General features: G+C 45.2%; 1 protein-coding gene across 3 annotated transcripts in view; it reads right to left on the bottom strand.

Moving 5' to 3' along the window:
* The window catches only part of rictor (rapamycin-insensitive companion of Tor), a 149,900-nt gene that overhangs the window by 111,065 nt on the left and 25,613 nt on the right, over positions 1-13,222 (bottom strand). For all 3 annotated transcript variants that reach the window (XM_089587658.1, XM_089587669.1, XM_089587681.1), the window contains exon 10: positions 9,711-9,801. In XM_089587658.1, the coding sequence (XP_089443784.1) occupies positions 9,711-9,801 (91 nt within the window). The remainder of the gene's footprint in view (positions 1-9,710; positions 9,802-13,222) is intronic.

Here is a 13,222-nt window from a genome sequence, read left to right as displayed (position 1 = left end):
GGCTCTGAACCCTGACAGCAACCTAGGAGGCAGGTGGGCCGCCTAGGTCCCGTGACCTTGCAGAGTTATCACAACCTGCTCACCGTAGCAGTTAAAACTATGACTGGTCGCTCGGCCGCTGGGAGCACCTGCCACCTAGCGGGTCAGCGGTGCACCGCTTAGCCACTGCACCAGGAGGGGTATGAGGACTTCCCGCGATCTATGAATGCGCTGAGAGGGTCATAACCAGTGTTGTAGGTGTTACCGAAAAAAAGTAACTACATACGTTACTCGTTATACTGAAAAAAAAAAAAAAAGAACGCGTTACCGTCCTACGTTACCGAAAAAAAGAGGTAACGCGTTACTGTTACCGAAAAAAAGTATCACACGTTACTTTGCCGTTACTCCATGGCCATAAATTTTAATCAGTGCGTCTTCGCTGTAAGAACCCAAGATAACAATTTTATAAAGCTCATATTTCCTATAATTCCAACTTCACAAAGAAAACATAGCTGAACTCAACAAATTTACAGTAATTCTGGTGTGCTTCTGCTTCCGAAATTACGCGGAAATTGTGTAGCAATAAAGAAATGTTTAAATGTCATAGTTCCGGAAAAAATACATTTGCGCACATAAACAATTTTTTTTTACTTGAACTTGCATAATTATCGCAAAAATGTGAGTGTTTACGTCAAGGTGTTCAAGGTCAGCTTCGCTCGCTTAAGTCCCACCTCGATGGACACTTCCGAGGCGTACAGTACACGCGAAGCGCCTGCGCGCCGAGCACGCGCCGCGACGGGCGTCGAAAAGTGGCAAGCACCTCCATGCTCCTGGTGCTGGCTCACTCCCCCTCCTGAGACGACTGAAAGAATGTCAAGCCGTGCACAAAAGATGGCTGGGGAGCTGCAAGGGTTCCAAGAAAACTTGAGGGAACCTGAAACAGCTTCAAGCCATGAAAAGAAGGGTCCCCAAGTCGTCCATTGTTGTAAACCGCACGCGCTAGCGCCGGTGCGCAGGCGCCGATATCTGACATGCACAGATATCTGCGCCCCGCTCGCGCCTGCTCGCGCGTCGCGCCTCACGCATGCGCAGACAGGCTCCAGCGTACAACCGTGCGCGTAGGCACTCCGCCCGTACACCTCGGAAGTGTCCATCGAGGTGGGGCTTTAGGAACTCAATAACCAGAAATGTAGCCGCAGTTGCAGATAGAAACAGCCGGTTGACTGCAATCCCCTTTTCTGTGCTGCACCATTGTACTTTTTCGACGGCTCTCTTGGGGCCATCTTGAAGTAAACTGGCAACATTCCTGAGTTTACTCAGAAGAGGGAACTGCTTCCACGAAGAATGCGAGTGTGTCGCCTGGGAACGAGACCTTTTAATTGGAAAACAAGCTTACGGAGACACTGACTTACAGATTTCTGCAAATGGTCCAATGGTGGCTCGGCATGCGTCCACTCTTTAGAGAGTTGTGTGTGTGAGTGGTTTGGGGGTGAAGACAAATGTGTGACTGCGTGTTCGTGCTTTTTTTTTTTTTTAGTTAAGCGCGTCATCAAGGGTAGGTGTTTTTTGGCATGCATGCGAACCGCAACAAGGGTCGTCGAGAGCACCGGTAGATTTTGTTTATTTGCAACATCATTTTCGGTGCTTATTAAAAAAAAAAAGAAAGAGGCTGAGGGGGACAATTGAAATAAAAAGTAACTACCGTATTTATTCGAATCTAGGCCGATAGTTTTTTAAAAAAAACGAGATGTAGAACTCTTATGTCGGCTTAGATTCGAGGATTTCGTTTCGAGGTTTCGTATTCGTAAAATACGAATAAATGTAGCACGCAGGTGGCGCCCCCCACAAAACGCCAACGAAAGACAGCACTGTAGCCGTTGCTATCCGTAGCCGTTGCTATCCGTAGCCGATACTGACACATGAGCACTGGCTGCCATTTTGGCCTTGTTCTGTTCTCGTGCGGTGGCGTGAGCACATTCGCAGCAGTGAAGTTTTCGTGCGTGGTTTTTATCACCAACACCGTGGCACCAAACAGGCGGTGCCATTATAGTGCCGCCTTCAAGCGGAAAGTTATACTCGCTGCAGAGCAGTCGTCAAATCTTCAAGCCGGGCGGGACTTCGGCAGCTGATCCCGGGCTGGCGTTGCATATGCCTCCTCGCCCAAACGCCAGCCCGGGATCAGCCTGAGCGGGTTCCTGGCAATAAATGTCGTTTGCGTGCTGTACCTCTTGTTCGCAGTTGTTTTTTCGGCCGGCCTACAATCGAGGTAAGTTTTTTTTTTTCTGTGGCCTTCAACTTTCGGGTCTCGGCTTAGAATCGTGGCCGGCCTAGATTCGAGTAAATACGGTAGTAACGTGACACCTCACGTTACCGAAAAATGTTAACGCAGGTACTTTACCCGTTACAGTTCCGAAATGGTAACGAGTACATTACTAAGTTACCGAAAAAAGTAACGCGTTACCGACAACACTGGTCATAACGCCACTAATATCACGCGACCACCAGGGGATGAATCATCTGGCACCACCAAATTTGAAAATGTGAGCACTCCCACAATTTGGAAGGTGAAAGACCTCCAAGAGATCTACAAATTTTTAGAAGCAGGCCCACAGTAGAAAATGGATTAAAGTGGATTAGTGGATCAAATTAGTATAATCCCATATGAGAATCCAATGGAAGGTACTAGAATATTCTAGAAGGTGATGACTCATGAGGACCATATAACGGCAATGGAACAGGTTCCAAATGGATCACAAGAAGATCGTTAGACACTCACTGTAAACATCATAGCAGAAAACCTAAGTCTTAGACCTATTTTCCTTATTTTTAGTCCAATCCTAATGAAACTGCACCACCTTGCTCAGTTTTTTATACTGATTTCAGCAATGAAATGAACTTTCTCATAAATTAGTCCACTCCCAAGATAATTAATTTTAATTATTCATCCATTAGTACCTCGGTGCAAAAAAAAACTGCTCAATAAAAAATAATTTTTAATCCATGGCTACATAGTATGGTGAGTAAAGAGTGCAATAATCAAAACCATTTTTCCATTTTACCCTCATTAGTAATTTTACAGCACTTGGAATGTCAATGCTCAAGGGATGAATGTAATGCATCGATAAACTATGCGAAATTATAAATTTTTGAAGTGGGACTGAACAAATCTGCTTCGATTATTGCACACAGTGTTTCTTCAGCTTCCCTTAGCAAACAATATGACATCTCTGTCTGTCTGTCCTAAATGTTGAGATATCGACATACTAAGACAGCCAGATGTCCAAAATTTTCATGCCATTATCTGCTCCTGCATAAATTCAGCCCACACAATGATCTGAATTTAAAATTATGGTCAAAATGTTGATTTCTTGAAGGAAAAAAATTGGTACAATTGGAAAATAATAGCTGTAGATTCCACAAACGTCATTTTTTGAAAATCGATTTTTTGGTCATTTTTTGGTCTCAAAGACCGGTGTCCCCCCTTAAGAATGTGGTGAAGAGGACCCCCAAGTTTGTTTGTTTTTAAGCATGAAATGCTTTTAGCTCCCGTTGTCGGCATTGTGGTGACATCACGCTGAGACCGAGAGCCATCATCCGGGCACTGAAATCCACTCATCCAGGCACTGGATTCCACTCATCCGGGCTATGAAACGTGAACATCCGGGCACCGTACGAGACTTAACGAGATTCAACGAGACTCTCTAAGCCCTCCTACGGGACCGGCATACAAGCGCCGGTTGCTCTCCAAATGAGTCACAAAAAGTAACTGCTGCCAGTGTCTTCTCAATGTTCATCAAGATATCACTCAAGCTGTGCATTTGATAATGCACGGAATTATAATTTCAGATTTCTAATAACGCGTGCAAAAAGCACATACATGCCACAATACACTTCGCTGTCATACGTGACCTGTTAGGGGCTTTGAGAGAAGGCCGCTTAGAGAAAGAGGGGAGCTCCAGGGGGAGAAGGGCTTTCGGCTGAAAAACTGCTTTCGCGAGCTCCTCAAGGATGGCGCTGCGGTCCTACACTCACGCATGTAAAAGACCGGCCGCAGGGCCTTCATGCCCTTTCCCCCTCTGGTAGGCAGATGTATAGGAGGTATTCACATGACGTCATACGCAAGGGGCGCTAGCGGCCGTCGCGGCATTCGCCATATTGATGGTCGCGCGCGCGGCCGCCGCAGCCAGCTGCAGCGTCAAATAGCCGGTGTTGTGTGAAATGTGAGTGTATTTCGCGTCTCGCCATAGATAATTAATGTCCGGCCCGTAACACCGCGTTACTGAGAGGGTGTTCCGGGAACTGCGCGAAGCAGAAGAGCGGCCACGCTCAAAAGGTTCCACTTTGTGAAAAGGTCGGTCCGTAAGAAAGCGGAGGCGCCGGCGCAGTGCGAGACGTACAGGACTGCTGCCGCGCGTTGAATTCACCGGTATCGAGGCCCACCTTGTGCTAGGCTTAAGTTTGCTGGCAGGCCAAGGAATTAAAGGATATAAACCTATGAGAAGGTGCAATTACTTGACAAGCGGGTGATTCCAAGTGCCGTGATGAGGGTGCCGACGGCCGAAGTGCCGTTTTTGAAGAGGTGAGTAATTCGAAGGGTCTATTCACTTAGCTGTAGCTTAACTTGTCATCTCTATCTGCTGAAAGTGATGTGTTACTGCTGAATCTAGCGGAATGGCTGCACACTGCGTTGCTGCGAAAGCGCTAGACGTCTTGTGCATACGAAGCAGCGCTACATAGCTACAATCAAAACTGCAAAACATCCTCGCTTTGTCTGCCGCTCGTGCTGTGAGCGCATGGCAGTATTTGTTTGACCGTTCTGTTGTGTAAATAAGGCAGCTATGACGCTTTGCCTTTCTGCTGAAAGACCGTCTGAGAAGCGTCAGCAGTTCGCGGACTACAGGCGCTTGAATTATCAATTTCTGCGGCGGCAGCTTTGGAATTTCGGTAATTAATCGTGCTGTTTATCCACGATGTGCCCTGCATGACTAGCTGACAGTTATCAACTGATATTAAAAGCTGCAAGTCGTGTACATTCTTGCGTGCAGCACAGCCAGCCAGTTTTGCTGCCGAGTTGAGGCAGCTCGGTTATATCACGGTCGCAGAAGAATTCTTCTGCAAAATTCATGCACAATACGCGCTCCACAAAGATAAGTGGTCGCTGACGTATTCAACAACATACAAATATGTTACGGATCACTAACAGTTGAGGCCGGGTACCTCACGGCGCACCGTGACACTGCAGCCTGGCCTGAAACGACCGCAAACATGGCGCGCTTGCCACGACGACGCTCGCGCCGTCTGGTAGCGCGGCCTCAGTGAATACCTCCTATACACGCTCGCGGAGTATTCGAACGCGCTGCATATACATTCTTGTCAGGCCTGCGTCTCGTCGTGTCCGCGTAAGCTTCTGCATCGTCCTGGATTTCAATGCCGCCACCGTCACAGCAGCTTAAGTCGAGCAATGGAGCCTGTGTTAGGCCCGTAAACATTTCATGCTTACTCTACTCTTGGTTACGGGAGAGGCGCAATTTTTTTTTTGGTTATAGTTGGCTTGAACAGTTTGTGAATGTACTATAACCATAATACCGTATAAACACGTGTAAGGGCCGCACTTTTTTTTCCCGATTCGGGAGCCAATTTTCGGGGTGCGGCCCATACACGCGATTTAGAAAAAAAAAATTTAAGCAAAAACACAGCAATCAGGGAATGAACGGCATTTATTCTGGTGCACGCTCATCCCAAAGAAGCCGCGCAGCATGTCCGCTGTCAACGCGTAGCCGTTGTTCCGCATTTCCATCACTAGCAGAGCAGTTCGGGGAAACTCGCACGGCTCGGCTCGCCTCGGAAAGCGCGTTTTTTGCAGCTTGTCTTTCTCAATGCACCCTTTTGATTGCACGGTCATCGGACGCACTTCTCGGCCACGTCAAGTTCCCTGCCCGCCGCACGCTTGCCGCCTTCGAGAGCTAACTCCCAGCCGTGTAGCTGATAAGGTGCTTACTCAGCGGCAGCACGTGAAAGCCACAACTACAGCAAACGCGCTAATCCGCCATAAAAGGCTGGAGCTGGCGATACTGATGCTGATTAGATAGCGGGAAGTCGCGGGGAAGAGGGGGGGAGGGGGGGGGGGGGAAGAGGGGGGGTAAGAAAAAAAATTGACAATGATGATGGCTGTAGAGTTCCTGTATATGCTACCAAAGGTAGCAGAGTTGCGCGTCTGTTTTCCCTCGCCGCTCCGAACGCCATTCGCCGAGAGGCGGTCACATGATTTTCGTGACGTCGTGTGTTCTACCCTCCGCGGAGAAGTTGACTTCACAGGTGCAGCGCCGAGCGAGCTGTCAGCTCGACGCCTCATGTGTGCCCGCGCCGTCGGTTACATTCATTTGTTTTCCGTGCACACCTGTGGCATCAGGTTTGGTGTTCTGAAGTGGCAGTGACGGATGCACTCGTGAGCTATGACTGGGTGCAGTGCGCCAAACTGCAGCAATCGCACAGGGAAACGGCAAAGCGTTTTACGCAGTGCCATGTGAGAGGTCGGCGGCCGAAGTGCGTCGGCGCCTCAAGTGGCTCTTGAGAATGAACCTCTCCTGTTTGCGGCTTTGAAAGGCTTACAGTACTGATGAATAAATAAAAATTTCTAACATGTTTCACGATCTACCAGTGCCATCACAACCAACATTTGCCTGTTTCGACAGCAAGATCAGAATTGTATTGGTAAAAACATTTTTCATCTGTCGGCATTTGTTTACCTTGAACAAATCACTAGTTTTTTTTCTAACTTACACACATTATCAAATAAGGAACAGGCAACGAAAAACCTTGTTTGTCTATATCTTTCACTTAGTGTCCTTTTATGGATACTAGTTTGAGCCTATACCTGTGCCTCGAAGCAGTATTTGTAGCATATCACTGCATTAAAATTGTACAGAATTTACAGTCTGCATCTGCAACTCTTTGGCCCTTCACTAGGGCAGGCTCTGCTTACTCTACTGCTGCTTCGATCCTTCTGTAGTGATGGTTCGAGGTGAAATATAAGGGACAATGAATGTTCAAGAAGCAAATTACATGCAAAGTTTTGCTACATTTCGATGCCAGTCTGACCTGCATAAACATTTAATTTGCCTATGCAGCCGCTGCGGTGGCTTAGTGGATATAGCTCTCGGCTGCTGACCCGAATGACGCGGGTTCGATCCCGGCCGCGGCTGTCGAATTTCGATGGAGCCGAAATTCTAGAGGCCATGTACTGTTCCCTGTCATAGCCTGAGTCGCTTTGGGCTGTTAAACCCCCCTAAACCATTTGTCTGCCTATGCTATAAAGTATTGTTCTTAGTAAAAATGCCCTTAAAAACCATCTAAAAAAGGATTAAGTGAGAGATGTGACGATAGGATAGGCAAAAATGGCATGTAAACAAGTGTCGCAAATCTTGATGCCGCGAATAATTTCAGCTAGAAGACAGCAAATCAGCCTATAACCCCGGCTTTAAAAAAATCCAGGAGTCGCGAAATGTTTTGATACTGCGAACTAAGCCGAATCTACGAAGAAGGAGTACAAAAATGCAAAGTGGAACATTAAATTATTTTTTCCGAGCAATAAGGATGAAGCAAGCACGAAAACCTACCACAGTAATCAACAACTATTGCAATTTAATAACTAAGGTGAAACGATAGTGCTTTTCGATAAAAAATGAGGAAAGTTAAATAAGATCTACGTGTAAGAGTACTTTCAAGGTCCTTTAAAGATCCGAACTATCACTGCATTTAGCAACGGGGTACATTTTGTGAAATGTGTTGGGCAAGCAATTGAGTGTTAATTTTTTCGTTATGTCAGACTCGCCTCGTTCAATGCATTCCCGTTGCTTTAGTCTGCTTGCCTACAACAAGTTGCACAATTATTTTAATGTGGTTCTAGAGAGATGCGTTTTAGTATTTTCCGCGCATAACTCGTATACAGAACACACGGCTGTGCTAGTTGTGAAAAAAAGTAATTCATCGCTATACTCTTTTTGTTCTTAAGACGTGCACGCAGGAAGACAGGATGGGCCAGACGCTGTCTCATCTGGAACGGAACTGCTTGTTCTTCTGAAATTACTAGTTCCAGAAAGAAAAAAAAACTCGCATGCCGTTTCCAGTCTTTTTTCGTCAGTTTGTCATGATTACGATTTGCTGTTAACCTTTGGCGATTTTTTTTTTCGTGCTGTATGCACACCCTGGGCAAATCACAGATTAGTTTTCAGCGTTACGTTTAGAAACTTGCCATCAAGTCAATCTATTTAAAGGAGAAAAAAAAAAGCCCAAGCGCCCTACACAGCGAGCTACGCAGCCCCTGTACGTACGAGAAGTGGCTTTCCCGCACAGCTTAGAACATGATGGCGGACCTTCGCGCAACTCTGCTCCCTGCGGGAGCATATACAGGAACTCTAGATGGCTGCGGCCTCGGGCGCCATCCATGGACGGTTTTTGGAAGCTCTTGTGCGCGTGCTTTGCCTCCGCGATCGAGCGCACCGTTGTTCGCAGCCGGAGCCGATCGCGGAGGCCACGGCGCGTGCATTTAGAAGGCTATTCCCGCCAGGGTCATGGAAAGTTCGGGTGCGGCCCTTACACGGATTTATTTTTTTTTTTAAACATTGCCTTCGGGAAAACGGGGTGCGGCCCATACACGGGTGCGGCCCTTACACGCGTTTATACGGTACTATTTCTTTTAGAATACTGAGCAGCTCTCAGACTCCTACTCGCATTATATTCAAGAAAACAAGGCAAAAAGTCATTTTCATATTATACTGCCATTCCTACTAATACCCTTAACAACACCAGCATTAAAAAAGAATGTGTGATGAACAAAAATGCTTAAATCTGGGACTTTTTGCAGAATCTTGGGAAACTAGGGGCCTTAATCATGTAAGCAAACAGCATGATTAGTTTTGTTTATATTAGGGTTTAACGTCCCAGAGCGATTCAGGCTATGAGGGACGCCCTAGTGAATTCTTTAACCTGCACTGACATCACACAGTACACGGGCCCCTAGAATTTCGCCTCCATCGAAATTCGACCGCCGTGGCCGGGATCGAACCCGCGTCTTTCGGGCCAGCAGCCGAGCGTCATAACCACTGAGCCACCGCGGCGGGGTTCAAACAGTATGAAGAATAAAGAACAAAATAGGAAAAAGACAAGGATACAGGTACATACATGGATACAAAAGAAAGCCATAGAGCTGCAAATGTTGCAGCTGAAGAAAAATTCTCTGCTTAGGAGAAATTTTTCCACAAATACTTGAGAAAGCTGTGGCGTCACTGTATTCGTGTGGACGTTAACTGTATTTATTACCTTGTCAAAGGCTAACAAATTCATGGCTGTTTGACATAAAAGAAGCACTGTACTTGCAGAAAAAAAGTGTTCGATATTTCTATCTGTCAAAGGACAAACATACAAAGGGGTGCAATAGACAATAAATTCACTGTGGCAAGCATCATTCCATTTTTTTTTAGAGCTCTCATTCTATTTCGAACACACCAAAGAAGACAGCATGAAAATGGACAGCATGCATGTTTTGACATGGACATAAATTGTCTTTGGCAAGCATGAGGGCTTGTTCCTATGTGCCTGTTAAAAATCTCGTGTACTACTGATTCCAACACACTTTCGCCAAAACCCTGTGCATCCACTTTCAAGTTTAGCCTGCAAGGAGCACCTGCCTCAAGTTTAATTAGGCACAAGAGTAATGGAACAAAAATAGTCACCTATGTTTGCAAGGCGGTGGTATAAGATCACAAGCTTCCGCGACGACAAAGCCCTCGTACAGCTTCCACGACTCTCGCATGGCTGTTCGATCTGTGAGAAAAAACAAAAATAAAGCGACAATCCCGCGGAATATGAGATCACAGTAATCGGTAGTAGTATGTATGCAGTTCAACCACTGAGTAATCACAATGCTTAACAGCCTTTTATTTTACTCACTACCATCAATACACATCACCCGAACTATTAAATAAACATCAGTGCTCAGAGCACACAGATCAATTATGTCAGGAGATTGCAGACAAGGCTTTTCTGTAATACTCTTACCAGAGGACCTCCAGGAATTTCGTAAAGTCAACAAATAATTGGTTTATCGGTTTACTGAGGTTTAACGTCCCAAAGCGACTCAGGCTATCAGAGCTCCGGAAATTTCGACCACCTGGAGTTCATTACTGTGCACTGACATTGCACAGTACACGGGCCTCCAGAATTCGCCTTCATCGAAATTCAACCGATGCGGCCGGGATCGAACCCACGCCTTTCGAGTCAGCAGCCGAGCACCATGACCACTGAGACACCGCAGCAGCCTATCAACCAATAGAACAGTAACAGCTTGTTATTTGAAATTCAAGGGACCCGAAAAAAGTTCAAATTATCCAAAGTTCTAATTGCTGAATGACTGCGAAAAAAATGTCTAGAACCGTTTCCATCACAGTAAATTTATATGGTGAAGGACTGGGTTGCGGTCAACTCCTTAAATATATACGCTTATATACCGAAACTTCAGAAAATTTAAAGAAATGAAAATATTTTTCTGACATAAAATGTTTATTTCAATTGAGAATTCAGAATCATCCTTTCATTGATGAAAATTCTCAACACCAACTTTTGAGGCATCCTATATATATAAGATGCTAAGCAAATGAGCCACCTATTACGTGTGGTAGAGCCTCAAACATTTGACACTGACTTCAAAATCACATTCCTCATTAGGCACAATGCTTTTCTCGTGACTATGTGCAAATCGTTTGCTCTTCTTGCGTAATGCAGTCGAATCTGCTTCCTGAAAGGACTGACAGCTCTCTTCCAATGTACACAACGCAATGCTTGCACAGGGAAGTTTAAAACCTCTTCAATTTATGCTAGTGGACGTAAGCTTTTACAAAGTAAACTCTCAGGAGTTATAAGCAAAAAAGCAGTGTCCAACATGCAGGATGCTAGGCAAATATGGGTTAAATGGAGCGCGAACCACAGCGTCTGAATTAGAGAACGTCTGATACCACCGACTAACAAAGGTGTTTGCTGAAACCATACTGGCAGTTCTAATTACTAATTACCTGGATTTCTAAATTAATGGCGGTCAAATTGATGAGCTTTCACTGCAATGTCTGACTCAACATTCCACCACTGTGACAAAAAAAAAATTATAAGTCAAGTTTTCCATTCCAAATGAATAAATCCAAACAAACTGGCTAAACTAGGCTAAGGCTTAGTTAAAACAAGCAGCAGGATCAGTGACGTCCCTCCATTTTCTCCCCCTTCTCTCTTGGTTTGGCTTGCCTTGGCTTGGTGCCGATCCACTTGGGCAAGCCAAACCGAGGAATACCACCTACAACGAGCTTCAACTGGACCATCAACGGCTCTTGACGTAGAAGTATTAACCCTTTCCGGTCATCTCTGGGGAATTGCCCGACAGCAGAAAAGTGCGTGTCTAGTCAGTTGTCGGGCTATTTTTGCGTGCTACTGCAACACCTTGTTAATATGGAAATCGGGATAACTAGGACTGCGCCAGAGCCCCACCAAACGCCCATGCAAGTCTATGGCATTGGAAGCTCGTTTATTCAGATCTGTTGATTTGGCTCACATCTGTTAATTTGGACGGGCCGCCGATGGGGCACTGTGTAAAAAATATCACGTGCTCAACAGGCGAAGCGTCCAGATATTCGTCCACAGGCCTGGTTTGCATATTACCGTATTTACATGATTGCAAGTCGGCTCGAATGTAAGTTTAGATCTTGCTGCAGGGTGCGAACATCATGTTCGGCGACTATTTGGCTGTACACGACGCAGTCGTCTGCGTACAAGCGCGCCAAAACTCTTGTGCTCATCACGTGCTGTTCGCCTTCTCCCATGCGCCGCCACATGCAAAGAAGCTCCCGTGCAATCATTTTGGACACCGAGGAAACCCTTACCACTGTGGTGCAGTTCTATTTCCACCACTCCCAATAGCATGCACGAATTAAAATATTTGAAGAAACTGCGAGAAATGATGGTTGTCACGCAGTTTTCGCCTTCAAAGGATATATAACAATTTCCCAGGTTCCCAACAAATAAATTTTGCTTTCACAACAACGGTTTCTGGCAGTTTTGGGGGGACATTCGATAATTCGACATTCAGATAATTCAGCCATTTTTTCCACTCCCTTGAAGTTTGAATTAACGAGGTTTTAGTGTATTTCAGTAGGAAAAATTGCATGCTATCTGGTTGGCATTACTGTAGCCTGCAAACTGGTTATTTCGCTTCTCTTGAGAATAGCAACACCATACTGATGTAAAAATACTTTTCATCACATGGTTTTGAGAGCCTGAATTGGCACCAAAAAATCGCGGAATGACTTCCATTCCAGCAAGCACGTGTTATGGAAAGTTGTCTAATGACTTTGTAGACGTTGCAGATGACTTTAGTGATGAAGACAACAGTGTGCCTCTTTCGACAAGGATTGCATGTCTGTAGTGACAGAATGATAAAAGGTGACAGAAGGGAGACATTTTTCTGCAAGACATCTGAGAGGAAGCCTCGCCTCTACATAGGAGAGTGCTTCAAAAGGTACCACACTCTAATGAAGTTATGCTGAAGCCCTAGTGAGATGCTTTAAATAAGCGTTTATAACCGAATCATGATGTGGCACTCTTTTTCTTTGTGAGGGGTTTGAAGGCCTGAAAGAATGCCGACCAGTGCAGTAGCCATTAAGAAAAGTATATACCTGACCAGAAAGGACTAAGGAGGGATGCTAGGCTAAAAAGTCAACTTTTGAACTGCTGTGCAAATTTCGATAAAAATTTCTTGAATGGTTTAGCTTCTTGTCATTAGACTATGTTCTAATCATAGCACAAAAAGAAAAAACTTACAGCTGTCATATATTAGGACTGTTAGCTTACAAAAATGTTCATTCAAAATTGATGATATACTAATTGCTTGCGATTAGGTGCCTCTCAAGTGGCTTATAATGCAGGAAAATGCCAGCTGTGCGTCTTTCATGTCAATTCTCTAAAAAAAAGTCATCACTTCAAAAACGAACTTATTTTATTTAGTTTAGGAAAAAATGTAGGAACAAAAAGTACCTCTTCTTGATCCTGACCAAACTTCAGCCTAGAAACCATCCTGAAAGCAGCTTTTCGCAAAGTAGTTTGGAAATGATAGCTTTCCTAATGGTTTAGTTCCCAAAAAAGTGCAAACTGAGAAAAACAGAGAGAGATAAAATGATGAATGGAAAAGCAGGGAGGTTTGCTTGAG

The sequence above is a fragment of the Amblyomma mixtum genome, chromosome 1 (assembly GCF_055824585.1).
Source record: "Amblyomma mixtum isolate Tamu chromosome 1, ASM5582458v1, whole genome shotgun sequence".
Classification (NCBI taxonomy): Eukaryota; Metazoa; Arthropoda; class Arachnida; order Ixodida; family Ixodidae; genus Amblyomma; species Amblyomma mixtum.
The sequence above is the reverse complement of the archived record's forward strand: the minus strand, read 5'-3'. Positions and strand labels throughout refer to the sequence as shown.